This window comes from Zootoca vivipara, chromosome 10 (assembly GCF_963506605.1).
Source record: "Zootoca vivipara chromosome 10, rZooViv1.1, whole genome shotgun sequence".
NCBI lineage: Eukaryota > Metazoa > Chordata > Lepidosauria > Squamata > Lacertidae > Zootoca > Zootoca vivipara.
The window spans coordinates 53448561-53466980 of record NC_083285.1 but is presented as its reverse complement, the minus strand read 5'-3'; the positions used below and the strand labels follow the sequence as shown (position 1 = coordinate 53466980).

Sequence of the window (18420 nt, the reverse complement as noted above, 5' to 3'; positions counted from 1 at the left end):
GGGATTTGACTATGGACTTTGTCACAGGCAGGTTGCTTGAGGAGTGGCAGAAGCGGGAGTGCAGGCAGCCGGCAAGTTCTAGTGTTTTGCCGGGCAGTTGGTCTGTCAAAAACGCTGGTAGTGAAGAGAAGCAGCTGTCTATGCATTTTCGGGAAGCTATCAGTGAGAAGTCTGCATTTGCCGTGCGTCACTGCTACTGATGTGGGTCTACAAAACATCTGCGGAAAGCATGTCCAGAAGCGGCAGGTTCCGAGGGTCAGAGACATCGTCAGCAGAAGAAGCGAGGCTGGTCGAAGCAGACAGTGCAGTTCATCACTGCAGTGGACAAGTGTCCAGAAGATGAACGACACAACGCATGGGTTGTTGACTCGATGCAGTTCGAGGCATCTGGTTACGTCTGAGGCTTTGTTCATCAAGAAGGCCTCTACACCACGCAAGCAGGTTGTGTTAGCGGATGGAAGGAAGTCTGAAGTGAGATCTGCAGGATCTGTCTTCATCCCTTGTCTGCGCACACAGTTGGACAATGTTCTGTGTGTACCTTCGTTGCAAAGTAATCCAATGCCTGTATCATAGAATCATAGAGTTTGAAGAGACCACAAGGGGCATCCAGTCCAACCCCCTGCCAAGCAGGAAACACCATCAAAGCATTCCTGACAGATGGCTGTCAAGCCATCATGTCTTATGCAGTCTGGTTTCTGTGTGCAGTTACTGTGAGATACAGAAAGACTGCAAGATATTGGGGAGGGCTTTGCTGGAGGGTGGTTTATTTGTGTTAAAAGACAGTGTCCAAGATTCTGTACTAGGCAGTAGTGACGTGCAGCCTAGTTGTAAAAATGAGGCATTGCACAAGAAGTGTCTGCATTTATGGCACAAACGTCTAGGTCACTCTGATTGGCGAAGTGTGATAAAGATGCCAAAGTTAAGTGATGGCTGTGATCTGCAAAGTTGTAACAAATATTTAGACTGCAATGTGTGCAAGCAAGTTAAAAGCTACAAAGGTCCTTATCCTCACAGTGAAAGAGTCAGCGAGAAACCTTTTCAGCTGGTACATCCTGTTGTGTGTGGTCCTTTTAAACCTGGCAGGGATAATTCATGGTATGTGCTTGCAATAATTGATGATGCTACAAAGTTTTGCTGGGTTTTCCCCATAAACATAAGGGAGAGGTTTTCTCCAAGTTCAAAGGTTGGGTAGTAAATGTGGAGAGGCAGTTTTACTGTAAAGTATGCAAGGTACAGTCGGACCGTGGTTGGAATTGGGCATAGAAAAACAAATGCTTATAGTCCAGAAGAGAATGGTGTGGCAGAAAGGAACTCTGTGATGTATTTATGATGCTTCTGGGGGTGGTCTTGTTCTCCAGGGTGGGCAATTTCAAATTTCTATATAAATGCGCCTTTGCTCGAGGTCTCCCCCCCCCTGTGTGTGTGTGGGGAGCACCCTGTTGCAACAGCTTTAATAAAGATCAGGCTTACTAGCTGCCTTGCTTCTCAATATTCTCTAGTTGGCCTCTTTTATTTTCTCCTACTGATAGAGAACCTACAAAAGGATATGGGCTCTTGGGTACCCCATAAGGGGGAAAGTCGGCATGAAGGGGGTGAGAAGTTGAAAAGGTGAAAGGAGTATGGAAAACTGATTGAGGGTTTTGACCAGCAATGTTGTTTTCCTGTGTTTTTCTTTGAAAGCTAACTTTCAAAGATAACACTGCCATCCCTATAAAAGTTGTTAACCTCTGTAAGTAAGCTAACGGGGTCTTCTTCAATGCAATTGCCTTGCCTTAATAAACAGTCTTGAACAATATTTTACCTTATTCCTAGTGTGAAGGCTTGGTTTTTCTTTCACAAAGGTCTAGTAGTTACACTGGGTCTATTCTGAGTAGAATTTAATTGGCCTTGAAGGCCTTGATCTTCCCTGATGGCTGCATACTTGTGTGAAATCAATAAAACTCAACACATCACATGCCTTGCGATACAGGAAGCATTTTATCTGATACATGCAAGCTAGTTGATTTTTCAAAATTATGATAATGATGACAACTAGAATGTTGTGGAGCTGGTGTTGAATCTCTTCCAGTATAAAGCAGGTATTCTCTGTGGCCAGAATATAGCCAGCAAGCGCTGACCAGTTTCTCAGACAAGATTTATACATTTTTTGTAGAAATGTTTTTGCACAGAGTATTTTTGTTTCTATGTCATATTAATATTTAAAGTGAACCAAACCTCTGGCAGCAGTCACAGCAGATTTATGTTGCATTGTTTAGAACTGTGAAAACAGCAGAGATGCAGACCAATGATTGCATTAATCTTTGTTGTTGTTGTTGAAAGAAATAAAGGGAAATTTTACTTGTTCCCAACCACACCCTGAAAACATGACACAGGTGAAATTAAAAATCCATGTAAAGTGTTTATTGCTGTTATTTTGTATCATTTTTATTTTCATAGTAATAAATTGCATAAATCAAAACAAGAGAACAGACTCTGCCCTCAGGGATAAGACATGCAAGGGAAGGGAGTAGAGAGAGGAAAATGTAAATTGTTTAAATATTATATTTTAAATTGCTGTAATGTGCCCTGAGACCTTATGGTGAAGGGTGGTTTATAAATCATATTATTATGAATATATGAATAAGAGATGAGAGTTTTAGAATGTCAGACTGATGGGTGAGATTTTAGCAAGTATTTAAATCTGTTTAAGACCAAACTGATCCAGCACTGGAGTTTCAACTGAATAGAAATTGTGCAAACTGGCAGCAGCTTTTGGTGTCCCCCTGCTGTCTAATTTTAGTTTGTAAACTCATTGGGGCAGGGACCTTTCTGTTACACTCTTAAGAGCCTCCACGTATATGGACTTCACACATGACACTTAAAACATGTTGCTATTTATATGAGTCATCTGTGCACTGCCTTGATGATGTATCTAAGTTATTTTGAGCCCAGGAATCCACATCCATAATAATTCAATCTGAAACAATAACATAATTACGGCAGGGGTAGAGGAAACATTCAGAATTGAAGTAATTAATGTGATATGGATTTATAAGCATGAAACCATGAACATGCTTAATCCTAATGCCCTAATTCAGTAGTTCCCAATGGGTGGTCTGCAGACCACAAGGGCGCTGTGGCACCACACCAGTCACATTGAAGTGAGTGGGCGTAGGCCACGGGTACATGAAATGGGCATATGCTTCTCAGGTATATAACTTCAGGAATGCCCACTCACTTCAACATAACAAAAACTATTATAGAGATTTTCAAAAGTAGGAGGTCCATGGCTTGGCATTTGAAAAATAGCATCCACAATGTTTAGCTAATTGAGAACCACTTCCCTAATTCATTCACAGCCCTTAAAGATTAAAAATATTGGGATCTTCTAAAAGGGTGTAAGGTTCACAAAGTTAAAAAGCTTTAAAGATATATTTATTGTTTAAAAGCTTAAACATTCAATCAGGATGGACCATCAGATTACCATTCTGTTTACAAGGTGTGCTTGATGTTACCTTTCTTGTTTATCCAGAAACCTGGGGTAAAAAGGTTAGAAGTGTCATAAATCCCTAGCTTAATTTACACCACAATAGCATCTTTGTCTGACAGGAGGAAATCTGCTTGTTTAGGGCAATTAAAATTTTGATGGAAGGGTTTTCACAAGGTAATTTGTAATTACCCTGTGAAAACCCTTCCATCAACAACCTCAGATATGCTGATGACACAACCTTGATGGCAGAAAGTGAGGAGGAATTAAAGAACCTTTTAATGAGGGTGAAAGAGGAGAGCGCAAAATGTGGTCTGAAGCTCAACATAAAAAACCCCAAGATCATGGCCCCTGGTCCCATCACCTCCTCACGAATAGAAGGGGAAGAAATGGAGGCAGTGGGAGATTTTACTTTCTTGGGTTCCATGATCACTGCAGATGGTGACAGCAGTCACAAAATTAAAAGACGCCTGCTTCTTGGGAGAAGAGCAATGACAAACCTAGACAGCATCTTAAAAAGCAGAGACATCACCTTGCCAACAAAGGTCTGTATAGTTGAAGCTATGGTTTCCCAGTAGTGATGTATGGAAGTGAGAGCTGGACCATAAAGAAGGCTGATCACCAAATAATTGATGCTTTTGAATTATGGTGCTGGAGGAGACTCTTGAGAGTCCCATGGACTGCAAGAAGATCAAACCTATCCATTCTGAAGGAATCAGCCCTGAGTGCTCACTGGAAGGACAGATCGTGAAGCTGAGGCTCCAATACTTTGGCCACCTCATGAGAAGAGATGACTCCCTGGAAAAGACCCTGATGTTGAGAAAGATTGAGGGCACAAGGAGAAGGGGATAGAGGACAAGATGGTTGGGCAGCGTTCTTGAAGCTACCAACATGAGTCTGACTAGACTGCAGGAGGCAGTGGAAGACAGGAGTGCCTGGTGTGCTCTGGTCCATGGGGTCATGAAGAGTCGGACACGACTAAACAACAACAACAGTGTGTAATGCCAATCACTATCAATTATTGCAGCCCAGGAGTCAGGAAGTCTGATCTTTAAATTCATGTCACAAAGGATGTCACAAAGAAGAGTAAGCCAAAGAGAGCTTAATCCCACTGTGCTACACTCCCAAATCCAGTTGTGAACAAAAGAAAAGGGTGCAACCTCCTGTCATGCTTACATTACTCTGAACAGCATTGGTGATATTTTGGCCTTTGAAAAATAGTTTGTGTCTTCCCTGGACAGTGTCCTACTTGCTGTTGTTGGCTGTTTGCATGAAGCAAGAATACATTTTGGTGCTGAGAAATAAGCCCACATAGAACAGAAGTAATTTTCTTCCAGTGTTTATGTTTGATATTTTGCACGAGGCTTTTACTTTTACACTGAGACACAAATTGCTGGGCTCTGGAACTTGCATTCCTTTGTCAAGTTTGTTAGTAGTTATCTTTGCAGGACAGACTTCATTGCTCATTGTTCTACTTTAAACCCTTAGAGGAGTGAAAAAACACTTAGTAATTGTATTTGATTACATCCTTTATTCAGTAAATGAAAATAATGAGATTCTAAAAACTGTGAGAAGGGGAGGAGGTGATTCTTTCAGCTCAAGAGAAAAGTTTAATCAAGGATATACTGCTTGTTTTTCCTTCCACGTTTGTGGAGATAAAGTGGCATTATAAATAGCAGGCATGTCTGGTTGAACAGATTTTTATGTATATGCTAAGTTTACCATTACTGTTTTGCTGGTGTTGTAAGAAAAAAAACTGCTCCTTTCCCCTTATGGGGTACCCAAGAGCCCATATCCTTTTGTAGGTTCTCTATTGGTAGGAGAAAATAACAGAGGCCAACCAGAGAATATTGAGAAGCAAAGCAGTTAGTAAGCCTGATCTTTATTAACTGTTGCAACAGGGTGCTCACAACCACATGCAGGAGGCAAGAGGGACCCAGAACATTGGTGTGCAAACTCTTATATAGCTCAAGACCTCCCCAGTGTAGCTCAAGACATCCCCAATACATCATACATACATCACAGAAGGAACGGTCTACAGCAGAAATCTGAGTGTGTTTTCCTGTACTGTTTCCAGAATGTGGTTTATATATTTATGTATGTGTTTGCCTTGTACAGTTATGAACATTTATTATATATATATATATGACCTTAAAATTCCTGTAACACTGGAAATGAAACAATGACAATATATTTCGTTTCTTTCTCCTTTTCAGAGCAATGAAATGGCAGAGCTGCAGAGAATTCGGATGAAAGATGAGATAAGAGAATACAAGTTCAGAGAGGCAAGACTCCTTCAGGACTATACAGAACTTGAAGAAGAAAATATTACATTGCAAAAGTTGGTTTCCACGCTGAAACAGAACCAGGTGAGCACTGACTGGATTTTCAGAAATAGGTTGCAAAAGGAACAATACCAACATCTGAATTACATACCATTTTTGAATACAGTATACATTCATTACCAGATAATGGAAGCAAGCAACAGAATATACTGTTGAAGGAGGATTGCCAGAAAACATGCTTTGCATGCAGAGGGTTCCAAGTTCAGTGCCTGGCATCTCTTGGTTTAAAAGGGCATCTATATAGTTGGGCTGGAAGCAGCTTTATTTCTTAATTTTATTACCATACATTTCTATGGTCATAGTGCTGTTGCAACCCACATTTGGCCAACCTGCAACTCAGTGGTAAGTTCTGACCCTCCAGCTGAAGACCAGTGACTGTTGACCAGTGCCACAAAATCATGTTAATGGTTTAAAATATGGAATATAATGTAAGTGGTGGATGCTGAACCCACAGAAAATAGTAATCTGATTACTCCACATGGTTAGATTACAGTCTATAATGTGACAGCTCTGCTCCATTAAGATATTTTAAAATGCCATGGGTTGTGAGCTGGGTGTATAGTGATGTTTGGCTAAATGTTTTGACGTCAATTTAGCAGTTGCTAGCTCTGGCCCACTACCACCCCTTTGTGAAGCATCATTAAGCCTTAGTGTCAGACTCTGAAGATGGGTGGGGAGTTGGCTGCTAAGCCAATTGGGCCAGAAGCTTATGCAGGGTCCAAAGAAGGAAGCAGTTGATTGTGAGAGAACATTTCCAAAACTGAAGGGACATAGCTGCCAAGTATCCCGTATCCGCCGGGAAAACCCCTTTTTTCTTACCGTTTCCCGGCGGTCTCCCGTTTGGCGGAAAATCCCGGCATTGTCCCTTTAATTTGCTTCTTCCCGGCGGCCATTTTTCTGGTGCCGCTTTGCCCTTCTATGGGCACCAGAAAATGTCGGCGTCGGAAGTCGCTTCCGCGCATGACCGGAAGTTGCGTGACGCGACTTCCGGTTGCGGTTTGCCCTTCTATGGGCATCAGAAAATGGCGGCGCCGGCGTCGGAAGTCGCTTTTACGTGTTTACGGTCATGCGCGGAAGCGACTTCCGGCGCTGGGGCCGCCATTTTCTGGTGCCCATAGAAGGGCGAAGCGCCACCGGAAGTTCCGGTTATGCGCGCGCTGCCGATCCCGGATCTTTACGATCCGGACTTGGCAGCTATGTGAAGGGAGTCTCGGAAGCAATCTGTGATATTGCATGCTTGTGGGTACTTACACTTGCAGGTACTTGTTGTTGTTGTTTGTTGTTTAGTCGTGTCCGACTCTTCGTGACCCCATGGACCATAGCACGCCAGGCACTCCTGTCTTGCACTGCCTCCCGCAGTTTGGTCAAACTCATGTTCGTAGCTTCGAGAACACTGTCCAACCATCTTGTCCTCTGTCGTCCCCTTCTCCTAGTGCCCTCAATCTTTCCCAACATCAGGGTCTTTTCCAAGGATTCTTCTCTTCTCATGAGGTGGCCAAAGTATTGGAGCCTCAGCTTCACGATCTGTCCTTCCAGGGAGCACTCAGGGCTGATTTCCTTAAGAATGGATAGGTTTGATCTTCTTGCAGTCCATGGGACTCTCAAGAGTCTCCTCCAGCACCATAATTCAAAAGCATCAATTCTTCGACGATCAGCCTTCTTTATGGTCCAGCTCTCACTTCCATACATCACTACTGGGAAAACCATAGCTTTAACTATACGGACCTTTGTCGGCAAGGTGATGTCTCTGCTTTTTAAGATGCTGTCTAGGTTTGTCATTGCTTTTCTCCCAAGAAGCAGGCGTCTTTTAATTTCGTGACTGCTGTCACCATCTGCAGTGATCAAGGAGCCCAAGAAAGTAAAATCTCTCACTGCCTCCATTTCTTCCCCTTCTATTCGTGAGGAGGTGATGGGACCAGTGGCCATGATCTTGGTTTTTTTGATGTTGAGCTTCAGACCATATTTTGCGCTCTCCTCTTTCACCCTCATTAAAAGGTTCTTTAATTCCTCCTCGCTTTCTGCCATCAAGGTTGTGTCATCTGCATATCTGAGGTTGTTGATATTTCTTCCGGCAATCTTAATTCCGGCTTGGGATTCATCTAGTCCAGCCTTTCGCATGATGAATTCTGCATATAAGTTAAATAAGCAGGGATACAATATACAACCTTGTCGTACTCCTTTCCCAATTTTGAACCAATCAGTTGTTCCATATCCAGTTCTAACTGTAGCTTCTTGTCCCACATAGAGATTTCTCAGGAGACAGATGAGGTGATCAGGCACTCCCATTTCTTTAAGAACTTGCCATAGTTTGCTGTGGTCGACACAGTCGAAGGCTTTTGCATAGTCAATGAAGCAGAAGTAGACGTTTTTCTGGAACTCTCTAGCTTTCTCCATAATCCAGCGCATGTTTGCTATTTGGTCTCTGGTTCCTCTGCCCTTTCGAAATCCAGCTTGCACTTCTGGGAGTTCTCGGTCCACATACTGCCTAAGCCTGCCTTGTAGAATTTTAAGCATAACCTTGCTAGCGTGTGAAATGAGCGCAATTGTGCGGTAGTTGGAGCATTCTTTGGCACTGCCCTTCTTTGGAATTGGGATGTAGACTGATCTTCTCCAATCCTCTGGCCATTGCTGAGTTTTCCAAACTTGCTGGCATATTGGGTGTAGCACCTTAACAGCATCATCTTTTAAAATTTTAAATAGTTCAGCTGGAATATCATCACTTCCACTGGCCTTGTTATTAGCAGTGCTTTCTAAGGCCCATTTGACTTCACTCTCCAAGATGTCTGGCTCAAGGTCAGCAACCACACTACCTGGGGTGTACGAAACCTCCATGTCTTTCTGGTATAATTCCTCTGTGTATTCTTGCCACCTCTTCTTGATGTCTTCTGCTTCTGTTAGGTCCTTACCACTTTTGTCCTTGATTATGGTAATCTTTGTACGAAATGTTCCTTTCATATCTCCAATTTTCTTGAACAGATCTCTGGTTTTCCCCATTCTATTGTTTTCCTCTATTTCTTTGCATTGCTCATTTAAGAAGACCCTCTTGTCTCTCCTTGCTGTTTTTTGGAAATCTGCATTCAGTTTCCTGTATCTTTCCCTATCTCCCTTGCATTTTGCTTGCCTCCTCTCCTCCGCTATTTGTAAGGCCTCGTTGGATAGCCATTTTGCTTTCTTGCATTTCCTTTTCCTTGGGATGGTTTTCGTTGCTGCCTCCTGTATAATGTTACGAGCCTCCATCCATAGTTCTTCAGGCACTCTGTCCACCAAATCTAAATCCTTAAACCTGTTCCTCACTTCCACTGTGTATTCATAAGGGATTTGATTCAGATTGTATCTTACTGGCCCAGTGCTTTTTCCTACTTTCTTCAGTTTAAGCTGGAATTTTGCTATAAGAAGCTGATGATCTGAGTTACAGTCAGCTCCAGGTCTTGTTTTTGCTGACTGTATAGAGCTTCTCCATCTTTGGCTGCAGAGAATATAATCAATCTGATTTCGATGCTGCCCATTTGGTGATATCCATGTGTAGAGTCGTCTCTTGTGTTGTTGGAAGAGAGTGTTTGTGATGACCAGCTTGTTCTCTTGACAGAACTCTATTAGCCTTTGCCCTGCTTCATTTTGAACTCCAAGGCCAAACTTGCCAGTTGTTCCTTTTATCTCTTGATTCCCTACTTTAGCATTCCAATCCCCTGTAATGAGAAGAACATCCTTCTTTGGTGTCATTTCTAGAAGGTGTTGTAGGTCTTCATAGAATTGGTCAATTTCACTTTCTTCAGCACCGGTAGTTGGTGCATAAACTTGGATTACCGTGATGTTAAAAGGTCTGCCTTGGATTCGTATCGAGATCATTCTGTCATTTTTGAGATTGCATCCCATTACAGCTTTTGCCACTCTTTTGTTGACTATGAGGGCCACTCCATTTCTACTACAGGATTCTTGCCCACAGTAGTAGATATGATAGTCACCCGAACTGAATTCGCCCATTCCCTTCCATTTTAGTTCACTGATGCCCAGGATGTCGATATTTATTCTTGTCATCTCATTTTTGACCACATCCAGCTTACCTCCATTCATGGTTCTTACATTCCAGGTTCCTATGCAATATTTTTCTTTACAGCATCGGACTTTCCTTTCGCTTCCAGGCATATCTGCAACTGAGCGTCCTTTCGGCTTTGGCCCAGCCGCTTCATCAGCTCTGAATCTACTTGTACTTGTCCTCCGCTCTTCCTCAGTAGCATGTTGGACGCCTTCCGACCTGAGGGGCTCATCTTCCAGCGTCATAACTTTTATATGCCTGTTGTCTTTGTCCATGGAGTTTTCTTGGCAGGGATACTGGAGTGGCTTGCCAGTTCCTTCTCCAGGTGGATCACGTTTAGTCAAAACTCTCCACTATGACCTGTCCATCTTGGGTGGCCCTGCATGGCATAGCTCATAGCTTCTCTGAGTTATTCAAGCCCCTTCGCCACGACAAGGCATTGATCCATGAAGGGATCATGAAGGGATCCATGAAGGTACTTACACTTGCCTAAAATAGCTCTTTGAAACCCAGACTATATTTAGAAGTAATTGCTACCCAACATTATTCTACCCTTTAAACACAAATAGCAGATTGTACGCAGAGTCTGTGTTTCATTTTCTTTCTTTTTGTAAAAACGGACAATTTCTAATCACTTTTTTTTGTTACACAGAAAATTGCTCCCATTTTCAGCAAAAAAAACAACCCACTGCTAATTATACCATACATAAAAAGCTGATTAACTTCTGAGATTACTCATTATATAGTAATTGTCTTACTTGAATAGTATATAAATATATGCTGTATCTTTAACAAAGGAATTAATTTGTGTTTCTCCTGCCTGCAAAGAGCCAACTGTCTCTCATTAGAAATGAATATTGATTAGCTTGACTAGGGATTTTGAACATGTAGTTTCCAGGGAACATTTATATATTTCTATGCAATCTTTCAAACCTTTACCTTCTCATAATTTTATTTTGCTGTTTCTGCTTTTATTCATAACATTTTATTTAACCAATTTTTTTATTTAGCCATTCTTAACATACAGAAAAAGATGGTTGACAAAATAAGTCATATGTATGTCTCAATTAGTATTTTCATTCAAACCTTTTTCTCAGTTGCTTTTGTTACAACATTTTCCTTAAAAAAATCCCCCAACAACTTACCTGATGTGTTTTTGAGCAATTTTCTCCCTCAATATTCCCTGAATCATGTTTTTATATAGTGAACATGTATTTCTCATTTGTGTCTTCAAAGTTAAAAAAATTGGTTATAGTGTCATAGAATCATAGAATTGTAGAGATGGAAGGGACTATGAGGGTTATCTAGTCCAACCCCTAGCAATGCAGAAATCTTTTTGTCCAATGTGGGGCTCAAACCCACGACTCTGAGATTAAGAGTCTTATGCTCTACAGATTGAGTTAATACATTTTTCCATATATGTTTGTAAGTCTTGGGCTAAGCAACATGTATAAGCACCTGAAACCTCTTGGATTTTCTATTAAATTACAAAAAAATACCTTGTCACATTTGATGGTATGAAATCTATACATTTTAGTTAAGAGGTAAATTTCATGAAATATGCCTGATAATGTTTATTCTGAAAAACTGTTAACCTCCCCCCGATTTGGGTTGCACTACATAATCATCATTATGAAAGATGTAACAGAGAACTAAGTTACAACAGAATCACAGTGGTTTCAGGGCATCTCTCTACTGACCAGTTTATATACCGGTAGTCAGTAGAATCTGAGTCCTTTCTCCATCCAGTAATTTTAAGTACGTATGTTCAGTCTTTCTTTTTTTTCTCTCTCTCTTTTTGGTACCTTAGTTTAACAGATGCAGCAAATGGCAGGTTGTTTGTAAATCCAACTTTTAGTATTTTGAATGTTCTTTATCTTACCTAATTCAGGTTGAATATGAAGGCCTGAAACACGAGATAAAACGATTTGAGGAAGAAACTGTATTGCTTAATAGCCAGCTAGACGATGCCATCCGGTTAAAGGAGATTGCGGACCATCAGCTAGAGGAAGCCCTGGAGACGTTAAAGAATGAGAGAGAGCAAAAGAACAATCTGAGGAAGGAACTCTCCCAGTATATCAATCTAAATGATAGCATGTATAATAACCATATTAATATCTCGGTAGATGGATTAAAGTTTGGAGAGGATGGGAATGAACCTAATAATGATGACAAAATGAATGGACACATTCATGGACCCCACATGAAAATGAATGGTGACTTTCGGACTCCCACAGTTAGGAAAGCAGAATCGCTGCACCCAGTCTCAGATCTCTTCAGTGAGCTCAACATCTCTGAAATGCAAAAACTGAAACAGCAGCTCATGCAGGTAACATTTGACATGGACCATTAAAAAGGGAGTTTCATATAATGTACCAGATATTGGGCCCAGCTACATTTTGCATTCACCTGGTGGTAGGGTGCTTTGTAGTTCTGGTAACTGCATAGGAGAAACCACCAGATGTGGTTTTTCCCATTATAGTGACAGAAAAAATGACAGATGCAGAATTTCATGTCTGTGCTGCTTTGACAAGCATATGCCTCTCTGTTTTATCTTGCCTTCTTTTTTCTCTCCTCTCCTGTGCCCTATGTCTAAGTTTTCTTCAACTATATATACCTCTGCCATCTACTGTTTCCTCCTATGCTGCCTGTGCATACAATTCCTTACTTCCTTTAGCTATCCTGATCCTCAGGCAGCCTTCCCTGAATTCTTCTCCTGTGCAATCCTGTCCCTCCACTCCACCTACTTACAGCCCAACATTGCAGATACATATATTTATAAAGTTAGGATAATTTTTGATTTTTACATACAGTTTAAATTACTTTTCCATAGAAGCAGATGAGCTTCAAGTTTCACCATGTATCGTTATGAGTTTGTGGGTGCTAGACACTCTTAAATTCCCAGTGTTACAACTGGGAAATGGCTAGACCAGCCAGACCAGTGTGTATTAGAGTTATTTGTATTAGGACAGACCTGTGTGTATTAAGCTGTGTGTTGGACACCTAAATCCTGTAATAGCTAAAAAATTTTTTAAAAAATCCTTCCAGTAGCACCTTAGAGACCAACTAACTTTGTCATTGGTATGAGCTTTCGTGTGCACGCACACTTCTTCAGATACCACATGAAAGCTCATACCAATGACAAATCTAAGGTGCTACTGGAAGGAATTTTTTTATTCTGTTTCGACTACGGCAGACCAACACGGCTACCTACCTGTAACCTGTAATAGCTAATTAAGCTAGACTTAATTCCTCTGGAATTAGCTAATTAAGCAAGGCTAACTTCCTCATAAGGTGATAGCCTGGTGATGGGCCATTAAGAAACCAACAAAGCATCCAAAGAACTTTGAGATTGTGGTGGCATGGAACAAGATAGATTACTACGGTATTTTATAGTAGATTGTCAGTACAAGGCCTATGTAGCTTGTGTATGACAACAGTACGGTAATACAAATGTAGTACCTATCAAGATTATTGCCTAGAGCCAGGAACACTGTTCCTAATTATCTCTTCCTAATTATATATTCACCTAACATTTCCATAAATTACTATCCTTTATGTGTCATGGGGTTTGAAATAATAATGGCCACCATCTACTAAACTAATTAGGTTTGGTTTTATTACATCTCATCAAACAAGTTGCACCACTCACACTTGATAGAGCTCATTTGCTGTTGTTCTTTCCTTTAAAATAATAATAAAACTCTGCTAGTCTAATGGCATTTCCCCCTCAAATTGCTATTAAAATATATCTAAAGTACTTGGAATGGTGTGCATATCTCAACTAAAATTTTCCAGGTTTGGAAAATATTGTTGCCTATGACTGGTGAAACAAATATGGGCTTATTTGCATGCCACATTAAACCATAATTTAAAACAAACTATGGTTTCACATGAATGAGTAGCATGTAAATGCACACTGCCCAGAAAGGGTCTCATGTTGCTCCCTTTCTGGTGGACAAAGCAAGCTGCAGGCCAACATGTTGTGTCATCCGAATCTGGGCTCAAGAAACTGGAAGCAAGGAGGATACAAACCACTAGCCTGGATTCAGACAACATAAGCCAGATTCTTGCTTATTTTGTCCATGGAGCAACTGCAGCAAGAGCAAGAGAGGAGCATTGTGGCAGCTTTTGAGTAGTGTGCGCCAGCAATGCTGCTTGCTCACATAGTTATGATAAATATAATTATAAATATGATGCTTTAACTGGGCCATATAATTATAAATATGCTTTAACTGGGCCACTGGGCCCATGAACAGAGAACATAAGAAGGAATTGTTTATTTACTTTTGCTAGCACAATACCAATTGCTTTATAAATGACATGAATGAGATTGAGAACAACCACCATCACCACCATAATAACCAGCAAAGATACAGGTTAAGACAATGTTTCTCTGGCATTTTAAATGAAATTATTTTTTAGGTCTGATGGACAAGGAAGCTATATTTTAAGCACTGAAGCTAAGTCATCCATTTTGCTGTTTCAATTGACTTTGAAGTTGTGGTGTACCTGGAAGGTGCTTTTTTAACTTGTGCTTTTTTGTTGTGCTTTTATTTTAGTGTGTTTTTTATTGTGAACTGACCTAGGATGTATTTTTATGAAGGCCATCATACAAATGCCTTAAATAAACAAAACGCAACTTTCTTGCAAAATGTAAGATACTGTGTGATTTCTTAGGAGGAGGAACTTTCTGACCTCAGCAGTAGTAGAGGTGCCAGTTGCTAGGCTCGGTCTGTTTTAAGGTACCGATGGGTACTGAGCAGTTAGTTTTGCACCCAAGTTCTTTTTTGAGACATTAATATTTTTCTCCCTGGGTTATTGCAGGTGGAGCGCGAGAAAGCTATTCTCCTGGCTAATCTTCAGGAGTCACAGACTCAGCTGGAACACACAAAGGGGGCACTTACTGAGCAACATGAACGGGTCCACAGGCTCACTGAGCATGTCAACGCTATGAGGGGTTTACAGAGCAACAAAGAATTGAAGGAGCTAGATTTTGAGAAAGGCCGGGATTCTGGGGAAGAAACCCATGACTATGAAGTGGACATCAATGGCTTGGAGATTCTAGAGTGCAAATACAAAGTAGCTGTCACGGAGGTGATTGACCTCAAAGCTGAAATAAAGGCCTTGAAGGAGAAATACAATAAATGTGTTGAAAACTACACCGAAGAAAAGGCGAAGTATGAGAGCAGGATCCAGATATATGATGAGCAGGTGACAAACCTGGAAAAGTCAACTAAGGATAGCCATGAGAAGATGATGCAGATGGAAAAAGACTTGCAAAGAATTACAGGTGTTGCAAATGAGAACCACAATACACTCAACACAGCCCAGGATGAGCTGGTGACTTTCAGTGAGGAACTGGCTCAGCTCTATCACCACGTGTGTTTGTGTAACAACGAAACTCCTAATAGGGTTATGCTAGATTATTACAGGCAAAGCAGAGTTACTAGAAGTGGGAGCCTCAAGGGACCTGATGACCCAAGGGGGCTTCTGTCCCCACGGCTGGCTAGGAGAGGGATGGCATCTCCAATAGAAGTGAGGACACCGACTGAGCAGATTTCAAGGGAGAGTGCAGAAGCCAACAAAGAGCAAAGTCCAACAAAGACACCCACAATTTCTCCAGTCATCACAGCCCCCCCTTCCTCCCCAGTTTCCGACACTAGTGACATTCGCAAAGAACCGATGAATATTTACAACCTGAATGCCATAATAAGGGACCAAATCAAGCACTTGCAGAAGGCTGTAGATCGGTCGCTGCAGCTGTCTCGGCAGCGTGCAGCAGCCCGTGAACTAGTACCTATGATTGATAAGGATAAGGAGGCCTTAATGGAAGAAATACTGAAATTGAAGTCCCTGCTGAGTACAAAACGAGAGCAGATAGCGACCCTAAGGGCTGTGTTGAAAGCCAACAAGCAGGTAAGCTGTTAACTGCCCATCTGCCATTAGGAAGGTATGTGTTTTAATTAACAAGTTTAAGGGTACTTTTAATTCAGGTAAGCCTATGTTTATGGCAACCTACGTACAGTTCCCATAAAACACAGACTTTCTTTTGGTTTTCTGTTGGCCTCTCACATAATTTATTTTATTTTAGGTACTCTTAACCCAGATAAAACAGATAAAATTAATTTATTGCATCAGTGAACTTAGTTCACTTAGTTTTTATTGAACAAATTTGAGCATTCTACATAATATAAATGTGGCATGCACTCAAGATTGCATTGAATTCCAGAGGCCTGGGGAACCAATCATATTTTGCTTTTGCTTGGGGTCAACTCAGACCTTCTCAAAACTTCAAACAAGCTCCTTCATGTAATCCCAATTCAACTAAGGCACTTTACAAGAATGTGTACAGTATTATGGAATCATGGAAATAGTTAATTATTCAGAGTTCGTAAAGACCTGAGTGGATACACACACATGTTAAAAAAGACTAGTGTGGTTTTGACTTGAGCTACTTTTTTGCTGCAGTATAACATGGGTAGAGCAGTCCTATGGGAAAAGGAGAAATCTAGGTACTGGGTAGATGTATTTTCCTTTGCCTTGGAGGCCTTAGCTGGGAGGACAGAAGGTGAGGGCAATTAAACACAAATGTATAATATATACAGTATCAGAAAAAAAGACAACCAGTTGAAAGTCAGTTTTGACTTATCAGTTTAGTAGCAGTAATCAGTGCTACTAGCCTCATGTTATACTATATTCTGTACATCTGAATTATTCTTGCTAGTACAGGAATATATTTTTACTGATGATGATGATGATAATAATAATAATAATAATAATAATAATAATAATAATATATTTATACCCCGCCCATCTGGCTGTGTTTCCCCAGCCACACTGGGCGGCTTCCAACAGAATATTAAAATACAATAATCTATTAAACATTAAAAGCTTCCCTAAACAGGGCTGCCTTCAGATGTCACCTAAAAGTCTGGTAGTTGTTTTTCTCTTTGACATCTGGTGGGAGGGCGTTCCACAGGGTGGGTGCCACTACCGAAAAGGCCCTCTGACTGGTTCCCTGTAACTTGGCTTCTCGCAGCGAGGGAACCGCCAGAAGGCCCTCGGCCCTGGACCTCAGTGTCCGGGCAGAACGATGGGGGTGGAGACGCTCCTTCAGGTATACTGGACCGAGGCCGTTTAGGGCTTTAAAGGTCAGTACCAACACTTTGAATTGTGCTCGGAAACGTACTGGGAGCCAGTGATTTTGGTCTTAGAGAGTTGTTCCTGAACCAGTAATTTCTGTGTACCCATACTCAAAGGAGTTATCACATCTCTAGAGTGGTGTTTTGCCTTCTAGTTGCTGAAGAATTAAAACTCGAAGAAGAATTATTTCAAAATGCTTTAATGTTTAGATTGCTGCATTACATATACAGATTGCTGGCTTTAGGCAACACCGTCGATCCTAAATACAGGCAAATGCTCTAATTGCCAAAACTTTAGTCATGGATCCAACTCTGTCACACCCCCTGGTTTTTCTGTAAAGAGATGTGGGTGATGCTGTGGTCTAAACCACTGAGCCCCTTGGGCTTTCCGATCAGAAGGTTGGTACCGGTAGTTAAAATCCCTGTGACGGGGTGAGCTCCCGTTGCTCTGTCCTAGCTTCTGCCAACCTAGCAGTTCGAAAGCACACCAGTCCAAGTAGATAAATAGGTATCGCTGCAGCGGTAAGGTAAACAGTGTTTCTATACACTCTGGTTTCCATCATGGTGTTCTGTTTCTCCAGAAGCGGTTTAGTCATGCTGGCCACATGACCCAGAAAGCTGTCTATGGACAAACACTGGCTTTCTCAGCCTGAAGTGAGATGAGAGCCGCAACCCACAGTCGCCTTTTGACTGGAATTAATTGTCCAGGGGTCATTTACCTTAGCCTTTTACCTTTCCTATATATAATAACACTAGACAGCTCAGTACAGTCAGTACTGACAGTACTGACAGGTAGTTCACTAAAGAAGTACAACACAGTTCCTACCTCTGACTGCCTCTTGTTCTAGGCAGACAGCTTACAAATAGGTGTTCCAGCAAATGTTCTCCCAGAAGAAATTCAACACAGTTGATTTCCAGCCAGCCACACTACCAACACCTCAGTTACAAATACAGGGCTACTTATACTCTACTTTGTGCTGAATCATTGGCATCTGGCTCTGACTCATGCCTTACATCTTCCTTGATTCACACCTAACAAGCTGCAGGTACAAGAACAATATATTCAGATTAACCCTGTCTTGATTTTTATCTGCAAGCATAACTTATTCCAACAGGATCATCTCATTTTGCTGTTGCAAGCTACCATATTCAGTGACAGATACATGGAATGCACATACAGCAGATTAATATCTAGCTTTTCCAGTTAAAGGACTCCAGGTGATAGGGCTAAAATTTTGTGCTAGGATTAAATAGGTTCAAAAGAGGCTCAGGTCCTTATCTGTTGTGATAGCTGTCTTAGGTCCAGTTTTTAGAAGGCTGTGGGGGGCATGTTTTAGTTATTGAAGACCCTCTTACTTTTCTTTTATAACTGAGGCACTGGAACAATCACCCCATGTATTTGCTACTAGGGTGGCACATGGAATCAAGTAA

At 41.3% G+C, this 18420-nt stretch overlaps 1 protein-coding gene across 4 annotated transcripts in view; it reads left to right on the top strand.

Moving 5' to 3' along the window:
- Positions 1-18420, top strand: part of BICD1 (BICD cargo adaptor 1) — a 148152-nt gene that overhangs the window by 82735 nt on the left and 46997 nt on the right. For all 4 annotated transcript variants that reach the window (XM_035126583.2, XM_035126581.2, XM_035126582.2 and 1 more), the window contains exons 4-6: positions 5683-5835; positions 11736-12173; positions 14672-15763. In XM_035126583.2, coding sequence (XP_034982474.1) covers positions 5683-5835; positions 11736-12173; positions 14672-15763 — 1683 coding nt within the window. The remainder of the gene's footprint in view (positions 1-5682; positions 5836-11735; positions 12174-14671; positions 15764-18420) is intronic.